This window comes from Condylura cristata, unplaced genomic scaffold (genome assembly GCF_000260355.1).
Source record: "Condylura cristata isolate star-nosed mole 26May11 unplaced genomic scaffold, ConCri1.0 scaffold00023, whole genome shotgun sequence".
NCBI classification, from domain to species: domain Eukaryota; kingdom Metazoa; phylum Chordata; class Mammalia; order Eulipotyphla; family Talpidae; genus Condylura; species Condylura cristata.
In genome coordinates, this window is record NW_004567124.1 from 35,524,429 (window position 1) to 35,534,826 (window position 10,398).

The 10,398-nt window shown below is 55.0% G+C and overlaps 1 protein-coding gene across 1 annotated transcript; it reads right to left on the reverse strand.

Moving 5' to 3' along the window:
* Positions 1 to 14: 14 nt before the first annotated feature.
* Positions 15 to 5,569, reverse strand: ISL2 (ISL LIM homeobox 2). The gene is made up of 6 exons (XM_004688006.2): positions 5,368 to 5,569; positions 4,362 to 4,551; positions 3,844 to 4,106; positions 1,836 to 2,119; positions 1,093 to 1,260; positions 15 to 730 (listed from the first exon to the last, which is right to left on the reverse strand). The coding sequence occupies exons 1-6, from the start codon at positions 5,423 to 5,425 to the stop codon at positions 614 to 616; spliced, it is 1,080 nt and encodes a 359-aa protein (XP_004688063.1). The 5' UTR covers positions 5,426 to 5,569; the 3' UTR covers positions 15 to 613.
* Between the last annotated feature and the right edge of the window lie 4,829 nt (positions 5,570 to 10,398).

The window sequence follows — 10,398 nt, forward strand, 5'->3', positions numbered from 1 at the left end:
CGCGGGCATCGGGTTGGGTTTTTTATTATTATTTTATTAAGAGCAAAATATTCGTCCCGCTATCAACTGGCTGTTCTCACAATAAATAACAATAACTTACGTTTGTTTGGTCGGCAAAGTCTCACACACTCTGTCCTCCGTCGAATGATAATTTAAAACATTTTCAAGCAAAGTCTTTTTTCTACTTTTGTCCGGCAATCATGCGCTTTGCGGGGCCGAGCGACTGCTCCTTCGGGTCGCGCCGGCCACTCTACGGGAGGGCGGGTCCGGGCGGAGCAGTCCTGAGGGGCTTGCCGACTCGGCGCCCACCCGAGAACGTGCTTGGGTCGCCGGCGCGCTGGGGGCGATCTCCAGGGAAAGGGGAGCAGAGTTAACGCTAGGAAACCCCAATTTCTGATTTTGAAAAAATAAAGGTCCCCGGACGGGGCGTCCGGCGTGGTGGAAGCAGGTTGCGCCCGGCGCGCGCCTTGTGTGGCCGCCTCTCGGTCCTCGCTCTTTAAATAACAGCAATGAGAATTACAAAGACGAGAGTTTTCGGAGCTGGAATGGCCTGAGCGTGGGTGCGTCTCATGCAGGGAGCATGCGAGGTCCTCGGACTGGCGGGGAGGCCCCCTCACGTTTCCACGGGACTCGGCACCATGCTGTTGGGAGTGTCCGGGAGCTGGGAGGACAGGGAGGTCACGTCGCTGCCGGAGGAATTGCCGAGAGAGCCGGACTCGGAGAAGGAGACCTGGGGCGGCAGAGACCCGGAGGACGCGCGGTCAGGGTGCCCTGGGGCCGAACCGACGGCGGGAGCAAGGCCTCCGGAGAAGCAGGCGGGAGCAAGGCCTCCGGAGAAGCAGGCCCGGTGGCCCCCGCGCCCAGCTGACACTCGGGACGAGGGCTCATCCCTGCACCTCTCCCGCCATGTTTAATCCAGGGAGTCCGAGGTGAGACGACTATGGGACGCAGTGTGACTGGCAAGCCACCCCTGCTCCTCGTTCCCACCAAAGCAACCCCACTCCTCGTCCCCTGGGAACAAACCGCTTCCCACTGGGCTCAACTGCTGAACACCCGGAGCCCCAAGGCCGGGCGGGAAGGGCGGCGCCTCACCAGCTGCTGGAAGGCGGGTTGGTCCAGGTCACTCTGGAGAGCGAACTCGCTGAGCGCCTTCCACGGCGGCTGGTAGGTCTGCACCTCCACTGCGCTGCCCTGCACGGCGCTCTCGTGGCGGATCGGGCTGCCAGCCACCAAGGGCGTTCCGGTCAGTCCCTGCAGGCTCTGCGAGGCAAGAAGAAGTGGGGCGAGGGGCACTCCATTTAGGTCTGCAGTTTCCTGCCACCGCTGACCGAACCCTGGGGTCCCAGGTTCGATAGTGCGATTTGGGCCGGCGACGGTCCAGTGTGGACGGGAGTCACACCCTGACCACACCCGTGAGAATGACATTTACCCAGTGAAACACCCTAGAACCCCAATACCCGCAGGCCAGCCTCGGTGCTGGAAGCCAAGGAGACAAGGGAATATGAGACTTGCACTCCCCATCCCGGGCAAGGAAAACGAGCCCTGCCAGGTGGGACACAACCCTGCGCCTGAGGGTCCCCGTGGCACCCCGGTCTCCCAGTTGAGGGCTGATGCTGGGCCTAGAAGACCCGATCTCAAATACAAAAATGAGTTTTAAACCTTCAAGGTCTTGCTATAAAGACACCTCCAGGCGCTCTTGGGGGTAATCCAGTTCCCCTTAGATCTTCCCAGGGTTCTCCCAGGAAAGAGCACTCGGAGTTCGCCGCGAGAACCCAACCGCCTCTCCCCACCCCCCACCCTGCCCCCCGCGGTTCCTCCTGCACACAGTCGCTCACCGTCTTATCGCTGTGCTGCTGCTGCTGCAACTGTTTCATGAGGATGGATTTCTTCTTGTCCTTGCAGCGCTTGTTCTGGAACCAGACGCGGATGACCCGTGGGCTCAGGCCCGTCATCTCCACCAGCTGCTCCTTCATGAGTGCGTCGGGCCGCGGGTTGGCCGCGTAGCACGTCCGCAGAGTGTGCAGCTGCTTCTCGTTGAGCACGGTCCGCACGCGGGTCGTCTTCTCCGTCTGCTTGTGCACGTGCGGGCGCAGCGATGGCTGCCGACCCGACCCTGGGTCTGAGAAGACGCCAGGAGAGCGGTGAACTCGGAGTCGCCCCGCCGCCGCCCACACACCCCAGCGGGAGCGCCCCGCGGTCTCGTTCCTCTCTATTCTGTTGATTTCGTTTTCTTGTTCCCCTCTCTTCCCAGCCGTTCGCCTTAGCCCGAGTAGTGCGTGTGCGCCCCTTCCCTAGTTCCCCACCCGGCTGCCCACAGTGATGTCCCGGAACGCCAAAAGAGCGTGGGAGCTCTGCGTTAGGCCCGTGAAGCAGGGGGGTCGCTCCGGGTTGTGCCCCCCCATTCACCCGAACTTCGGAGTCAGCCTCCGGCCTGCGGGACCAGCGAAACCCTCCGGAAGAACTCGGAGTTTCAGAGGAAGAGGAAGGAGGCGCGCCCTAGACTTGGGAGGGGGATGGGGACAGACGCGGACCGTAGCAGCGCTACCCGGGGGTCGGGGGGCTAGTCTCCGGGAAGAGCGAGGGCTCTTTCCCCTCTAGTTCAGAGGCCGCTAGTTCAGCACCAGGCCCCGGGTGCGAAGAGCCCGTCCCGGGCGCTCAGGGGCCTCCAGGGCTGGAATCAGCTCCTTCCCTCCAGACCTGGGGCTTGGCCCCCCAGGTGGCCTCCCTCAGGCGTTAGATTCCGGGCGGGTGCGCAAGGTTCCCACTCCCTTCGGTTGTCCTCCGGTTCTCTCAACCCGGGAGAAACAGGACTTGGTTCCTGCTGGCCACAACCCCGCAACAAACAAAAGAGAGCCCCTCCTCGTGCCAGACCAGAGTGCACTCAACACCAGCTTCCTTCCGTTTCACACCCCAGCAGAATCGTGTCTACAGGCCCAGGACTTAGGCCGCACTGTTTCAATTTATATCCCCCTCCAGGCATCTCTAGGCCTGGATAAATATTTACAAATAGCTCATTCAGCCCAATTTCCTCATTCTATATGGGAGAGAAGGGGGGGGGTTACCAAGAAAAGGAGCAATATAAGACCACCCAGCACCCTAGGCTCAGTCTGGTCTGAAGATGATGAGTTGGGTGCTTTCTGTCTATACCTACCTGCCCAGCAGGGGACCATCCTTACCTCTTCCCACCAGACACTAGGACCCCATCTTTGGGTGGCTCCTGATTAGGATTCAGAACATCCCCCAAGTGTCTTCTGTGATTTCCCAGTCCACTCTGCCTCCACTCCCTCTCCATTCCTAAGCACTTGCCAAAGTTGTTCAATGAACTGAGCCTCAAAACACAACCACAGACACCACTCTTTGTTGGGGAGGCGCCTTCAGGGCCATCTTTACCTTCAGGCTCCTAGCTGGCAGCTCCCAGACCCAGCTGTAGAGTGGGAGCTGTAATTCTTACACACACGTCCCCAGGCAAACCTAGCTTTCCACACTGGCAATTACATTTGAAATTCCCAGTTCAAACCCCAGACAGGCACTAGTTCAGATTCCCTGCTGTCACTTGCCCTTGCTCTCAGCGCCCTGCCCCACACCTTCCTGGCCTTGAAGAACACAAATTTCCACAATGCTCTGACTCCAGGAGCACACACAGGCCGGCCTCGCTGACTACACGCAATGCTTGCCCGGTAAGCAGGGACACAGGACCGTGCCCCCACTGTTCCCACTCTCACACGGAAAAGCGTAAGCCCCCGGCTCACAGAAACGCTCATGAGTGACAACTTCTGGTCTGCACACTGGCACTGCCCTGCACGCGCACTGACGCGGCGCGGGGTCCGGCGGACGCAGGCTTACCTGACAGATGCAGGCCGCGGGCGCCGGACAGCGGGCCGGGGCTACGCGGGCTGCCGGCGGCGGCGCGCTCCAGCAGAAGGCCGTGGTCGGCTCGGCAGAGCAGCTCGTGCTCCCGCAGCGAGAATTCATCGCCCGGCAGCAGCTGGCGGCTGCACACCGAGCAGCGGAAACACTCGATGTGGTACACGCTGTCCCGCGCCCGCATCACCAGGTCGCTGCTGCTGAAGCCCACCTGGCACTTGGCGCACTTGATGCCAAACAGCCTGCGGGCCCGAGGCGCGGCGGCGTCAGCGGGACCACCGGCGAGTCTCGCCTCCGCGGCCGGCTGTACCCCTCCGGGTGTGCGCGCCCGGGGCCGACCCCCACCTCTGCAAAGACACGGGCTGGGGGTGGGGGTCCCCGACCGGGAGGCGCGGGCCGCCCTTATTCCGGAGGGGAGCGGCCATCTCTCATAACCTGGGTCCAGGACGGCCCACCTTCCCCCGGCCCGGGTTCCTCGGGCAGGAGCGGAGCCTCACCTGACGTAGTCCCGCTTGCAGTAGGTCTTCCCGTCTCTCACGAAGCACGTGCAAGTCTCGTCCAGGAACTGGCTACATTCTGCGCACTTGAGGCAGGCGGCGTGCCACTCCAGGTCGGGGGACACCCTCAGGATAAACTGGTCGTGGATCTGACTCCCGCAGCCCACGCACATGGCGGTCCCGGGCTTCTCTGCCGGGGAAGGGCGCGGGGTTCGCGTCAGGCCTGGCTACCCCGACCCCGGGTGGACTCGGCCACTCCAGCCCCAACCGAACCCGCCACCTTACAGCTCTTTCAAGAATTGCAACCACAAGGAAAAGGAAGCAGACTTTCTAAAGGTCCACATAATTGGAAAAGAAGACATAAAATCTGCGTTTGTTAAGGCTTTTTGCCCACCCCACCCCACCCCATTTTTCCCTGCTATTACATCCACTTGGATGCAGTCATTTTATGTACACATTGTGTAACCAAAAAGCCAACATGTAGGAAACGGCAAACAGACATTTAAGCACTGCGGACGCCACCGCACCAGTCCTGAACCGTGATGTACCGGCATTTTTATCCGCACACTCACAGCGGCAGCCTCCCATCCCAACACAGACACATCAGCTTGCAACGTCTCCGTTCAGCCTCACTGTCATTTCTTAGTTTAAATATCCCAGGTCAAGATAGAAAAATCTTCCTTATTTGAAAGATCGAAAGGTACATAAGCAAGCAAAAAAAAAAAAAAAAACACATCCTTAAATCAAATCTAATTGCCTCAGAGAAACACCGAAGCACATTTCACAGCTAGCAAGCTTGACAAATGATGTTTAGTTATAAATTAATACAACACAGGATTTTGGAGAATAAGAGATCCTGCAGGAGAAATGCATTCGTTCTGTTGTTGTTTTCCCAGTGTCCTGTCAAATAGAAGCCACTTGTAGAATACACTCAACATTCATCTGCATTAAAAATAATGCATATTAAGCACACAAGCACACCCACCAAGACGGAGAAAGAACTTACTCTTGGAATGATCCCCCATAGCACCCAGAAAAGGATAATGAAAAATAATATCCACCATGCAGAAAACAGATGTGAGCAAAGTGTGCGGCCAAGGGCAGAAGACCAGGGTCGTACGTCCAGCCTCTGCTCTTTGCTAACTAACTCCTGCCCCGCGGAGTTGAAGGAGCGATTCCGCACCGGCCCGCACGCAGCATGACGTCAGCACGCACTAGCCGGGGCCGGGGCTGGGGGCGGGACCTGTGGCGTCACTAAGCTTACCCAGAACTGCGGGAGGTGCCGGGGGAGCTGAGGGGACTTGGGGGCTGCTGGGCGGGGTGGGGTGGTGAAAGGCAGGAGTGACAGAGGATTGGCTGGAAAGAAGTGGGCAAACCCTGATTGGTCCGGCATGAACAATGGAGCAGAGCCCCCCTCCCCGAAATCTACGAGGATCCTCTCTTGGGCTTGGGATCCGGCTATCCCGGCTGGACCTTGCGTCACCGCTGAGTTGGCTCCGCAGCTAACGCTGCTCTGAGCTTCCTCCAGGACTCGGGCGTCTCCGCAGACGCTCCCAGGCAGGGTGATGGATACCTGGGGAGTGCAGAAGGACCTTTTTTTAAAAAAAACTCCCTTTACGGAAAAAAAAAAAACACCTCCCGTCACGTACATATATATATATGTCTCATATATTATTGTAATCCACTCTCTTGGGACGAGAGAGCTGGGACTAAGAGGGTCCGTTGGAACAAGACTATCACTTCTCGTGGGCCTTTGTTATCAGGGCCCAAACTAGAGAAGGTAGAGAACGACCTCCGAAGTTTGGAGACGCTATCTGGACTTTCACAGTCACCCACTGGTGTAAAACTTCTCCACATTGGCGCTTTAGGTGGGTGTTGCCAGAACGCGTACCCCGAATACTCTTGCTGGATCCTGACTCTAGCCCTGACTTGCTTGGGGGGAAGGGGAGATTTGACACTGAGTCGACCTAGCCTTTCCCCACCTGAACAGCACAGCTCCTTCTAGGAACATTTCCGGTGCGAATGTATATCCCACTTCCAGAATAAACGATTTTTTATAAACTTACGTTTCGTTGCCCAAACCAACTACCACACAAATAATCAGAAACAAATGTGGTCCTCGGGGTAGTGACTATCTCGGCAGCCGTTTACCAGTCCTTAGAAAACCCGCGACTTCTGAGCAGAATTTTTTTCTTACAAAGAAACCGCTGTGAGTTTTGTTTTAAAGATTTCAAAGCCTGCCCCATAAATTATAAATAACATTTATCCGACCCTGGTGACCGTTGTTTTCCCATTAAAAGGTATACCAAGGAGTGGGTGCGTGCCTGAGTGGGGCGCGGGGAGCTCCTGGAGATGAAATGTGTCCCGGAATCCCAGATCCCGAACCAATTCTCAGCGGCTGGTCGGCCTCTGGGCGCTGTCGGGCGCGGCAGTCCTTCTGCTAAAACCTAAAGCTGCCTGATCGCAGGTTCTGGGCTACGCGCCGGGAAGTGGACGCGGCCGCCCACTCAGGGAGCGTCTTCGCCGAGGACTGAGGTTAGGTTCTCAGTGCACTAAATCAATTCTCTACGGCGGCCCCTGCGCTGGGCACCGCAGCAGCACGTCCCTGCGCGGCTCGACGTGGTGCCCAGAGTTTCCCGCGGGGGTCCCATCAGACTGGTTAGCAAGGCTTCCACCAGCGCAGCCACTTCTGGAATGTCTACTCTTCTAGCCGATCTGGTTCTTTCTTACAGCTTACTGACCGTTCACACAACAGGCCATTTCTGGCTTTTTATTTTTTTTTTAAGATTTGTTTCTTTACGAATACAGAACTGGGGCACAGGCCAGAGATTCAGGGGCGGTGAGAGGATTCAACAGAGACAGAGTGGGGAGCAGAACAGGCAGATTGACGAAGTACATTGCTGAGGGGAGCAGCAGGCGAGACAGGAGAATTGTGCTGCGCCATGTGGGTCAACTCCCAGGCCGGAATCTAACTGGTGCTGTAGTGGATATGGGTATCTTGTAGTGCTGAGCTTTAACTCCTTAAGACACCAGGAAGGGTCCATTTTGGCGACTTTAGAAACGCTAAAGGCGCTCCTCAGCGAGTGGACAACTTCGGGGTGGGGAGAATAGCGTGAACGTGTCTATGGAAATAAATGAGCTTGAGGAGTCAGATGGCATCTGGGCATGTCCTCAGCAGGACCCTCTAGAAGCCCAGGGTCATCTTATTTTAGCTCCCGGTTGGAAAATGGGGGTGGGGAGGGGAGTGGTAACTACCTCTGTTTAAGAATAAAACTATTCTTGGGGGAAAAGCTTAAAACAATACCTGACAGTAACAGCACAGCACTTGATAAAAAGGATCATTATCATATGGCTCCTCTCTCTGGACTGTTAACCTCAGGGTATGTCAAACCTCAGGGTATGCTTGGCCTTTCTGTGTGCAGTGTTTATGTGTGCCCAGGTGAGGTGTAAGTGCACACTTTGTTTCCTGGTGAGTGTTGATGTGTGCTTGCTCTGAATGCCTGCTGTGGGGATGGCAGGTGGAAAGGTGTGTGGTGAGTGTGGTTTGTTAAGGTGATATCGTATTTCTGCATGTGCTATCTCAGGATGGGCAGCAAGTGGTGACACCTTCAACAAGGTGGTGGCCTGAAGGATGGGCTTCTTCCTCAGGAAACCCTGCATCTGGCCTGACTTCCAGGAAGGGCCATGAGCAAGTCAATCAATTCTGGGGTACAAGTCCAAGGGTAGGGGTGGGGGGCAGTGGCTGGGGCAGAAGTCCTAGGCTCAGCCTTTAACCCTTTCCTGCCTAAAGGAGAAACTTCTTCTTACCACCCAGACAAAACAGGCAACCTCTGGAGATTTAGGGGGAAGGCTGCTGCTTTTGGGCTCCCAAGGAGCCAGATCACTAGCTAATGTTCATTCATTCCACATCACTCCACATTCCCTGGTATTAGCCTACTCGTTCTCTACAATCATGTTATGAGATAGAGAGCACTAGACTCCTTCAGTTCCTGAGGAAACAGGCTTGGGAGGTGGTGCCATTGTCTCCCATCATGTAAGTCCAAACCGGCATCCCAAGCTACCCTTTTCCTTTGTGCTGCTGGACACAGGCATGGGTATGATCCAGCACTCGTCTGCTTTGCTTTTCCAGAGGATCCATTTCAAAATCCCTTTATGTAGGTTTTCAGCATCACAACCATTCTTAGAGACTAAAGGTTCGGGGTGGGGGACAAGGGGGGCAATGAGAGGATTCACCAGAGACAGAGTGGGGGGTAGAACAGGCAGATGTACTAAAATATACTGCTGAGGGGAGCAGCAGTCTCCTCAGGAGAGGTCTGCCTCGCCTTGAGGATCTCCTCCCTGGCTGGGAATCAAACTCATGCTGCAGTGGCTGCAGTAGCTTCATAGTGCTGCACTTTGCACCCACCCACAGGAGCCATTGCTCTGGCCCTGTCCTGATTCTCTGGCTCCTTGTGGCTCTCCGGATCTACTTCTAGGGAAAGCAAGGGCCACACGCACTACAGTTCAGGCTACAGCACACAAGAAAGCCTGAGTTTTAGAGCTCTCACTACCTTCATTTGGAGGAAACTTGAGCTCTGCATTACCCTCTGAAACCAGGACCCTCCTGGGAAAATTTCTGAGGTGGAATGAAGTCTCCTTGGAATCCTTCTCCTCAGTCTTTCCTTTTCCCAACACTGCTGCCTTAAAAATTCTGTTTGCAATTCCCCTAAATGATAGGCTTACTATGCAAAAAAAAAAATATTGAGAAAGAACAGAACAGGTGATCATTTAGACTACGGTGATAGCAGCTGCAGTCCTGAAATTAAGCCCTGAGAGAAAGAGCCAGAAATGGTGTTGCTTGCAGATTAGGACCTAGGAAGGGGTCTCCCAAGCAGGTGCTCTGCTTCCAGAGCCTACTTAAGACTTGCTCCTGGTCACTCACAGAGGGGAGACAATAGCACAATACCCATCCAATACAAAAGAATCTGTTGTGGCTGGAGAATTAACCTTCACCATGAACACTGAAAACTGGTGCCCAATGGTTTGTCCCCCAGAATGTATGTGACATACATGGAGGTGGAAGGCAGGGCCTCTGCCCCAGACTGGGACTTTTCTTGCTGGAGTCCAGGAGCATTCTGCCATTGCTCTCCACTGTCCCTAGACCAGGCCTCGCCTCTCACCCTCTCCCCTTCCAGACCCATAGGTCTTTTCCCCCGAGGTAGCTGGAAACATTGCTCCCTTTGAGTCAACAGGTAACAGGTGGCAGTGCTGGGTCCCTCTCCTCCTTCCTGAGCTCCCTCTCTCTCCTTAACATTCACTGAGCACTTCTTATAATCCAGGCCCTAAGCTAAGCAGTCACATAGAATTTCACTTAAAGCTCTAAAGCCCCTGAACATGATGGGCTTTAATTGTAGATACCAGCACTCAATGAAAATGTAGGCCACCCTGCTCAGAAAGCACTAAGAATTCAAAGATGGCAAAACATTAAACTAAGTCAAGGACCCTTCTAAAAGGACAGGGCCCTTATGAACCACACAGGCTACATGTCCACAGCACAGGCTCTGTCTCTCGGGCCATAGGCAAATCTGTTGCCATCTTTCAGCAGCTCAGAAATGAGTAAAGCAAGAAGCTTCAGAAATTATTACAACTGGTAAGAGGTAGAACTGAGACTCAAACCCATGCTGACACTAGCACAGGAGAGTAATTATGAACTTATGCAGCTTAAGTCTGTCCAAATGCAAATGAGCTTATTTGTTCACTTGTCTGTTACTTGGTTCATAGTGGACATGCACCAAGGTCATTTTGTAATAAGGAATCCACAGGCTAAACACTCTTGTGCTTTGAGGATCAACAGGGTCATTATAGAAGATTAAGAAAAAATGAACCCTCCTTTTTAAAAAAATATATGGGGTGGGTGGGCCCTCCCTGGTGGTACAATGGGCTAAAGCGCAGCACTATGGAGCTCTCCACAACCACTGCAGTGCCAGTTTGATCCCGGCCAGGGAGGTGACCCTCAGGGCATGGCAGACCTCTCCTGATCTGCCTGATGTTTCCCTCA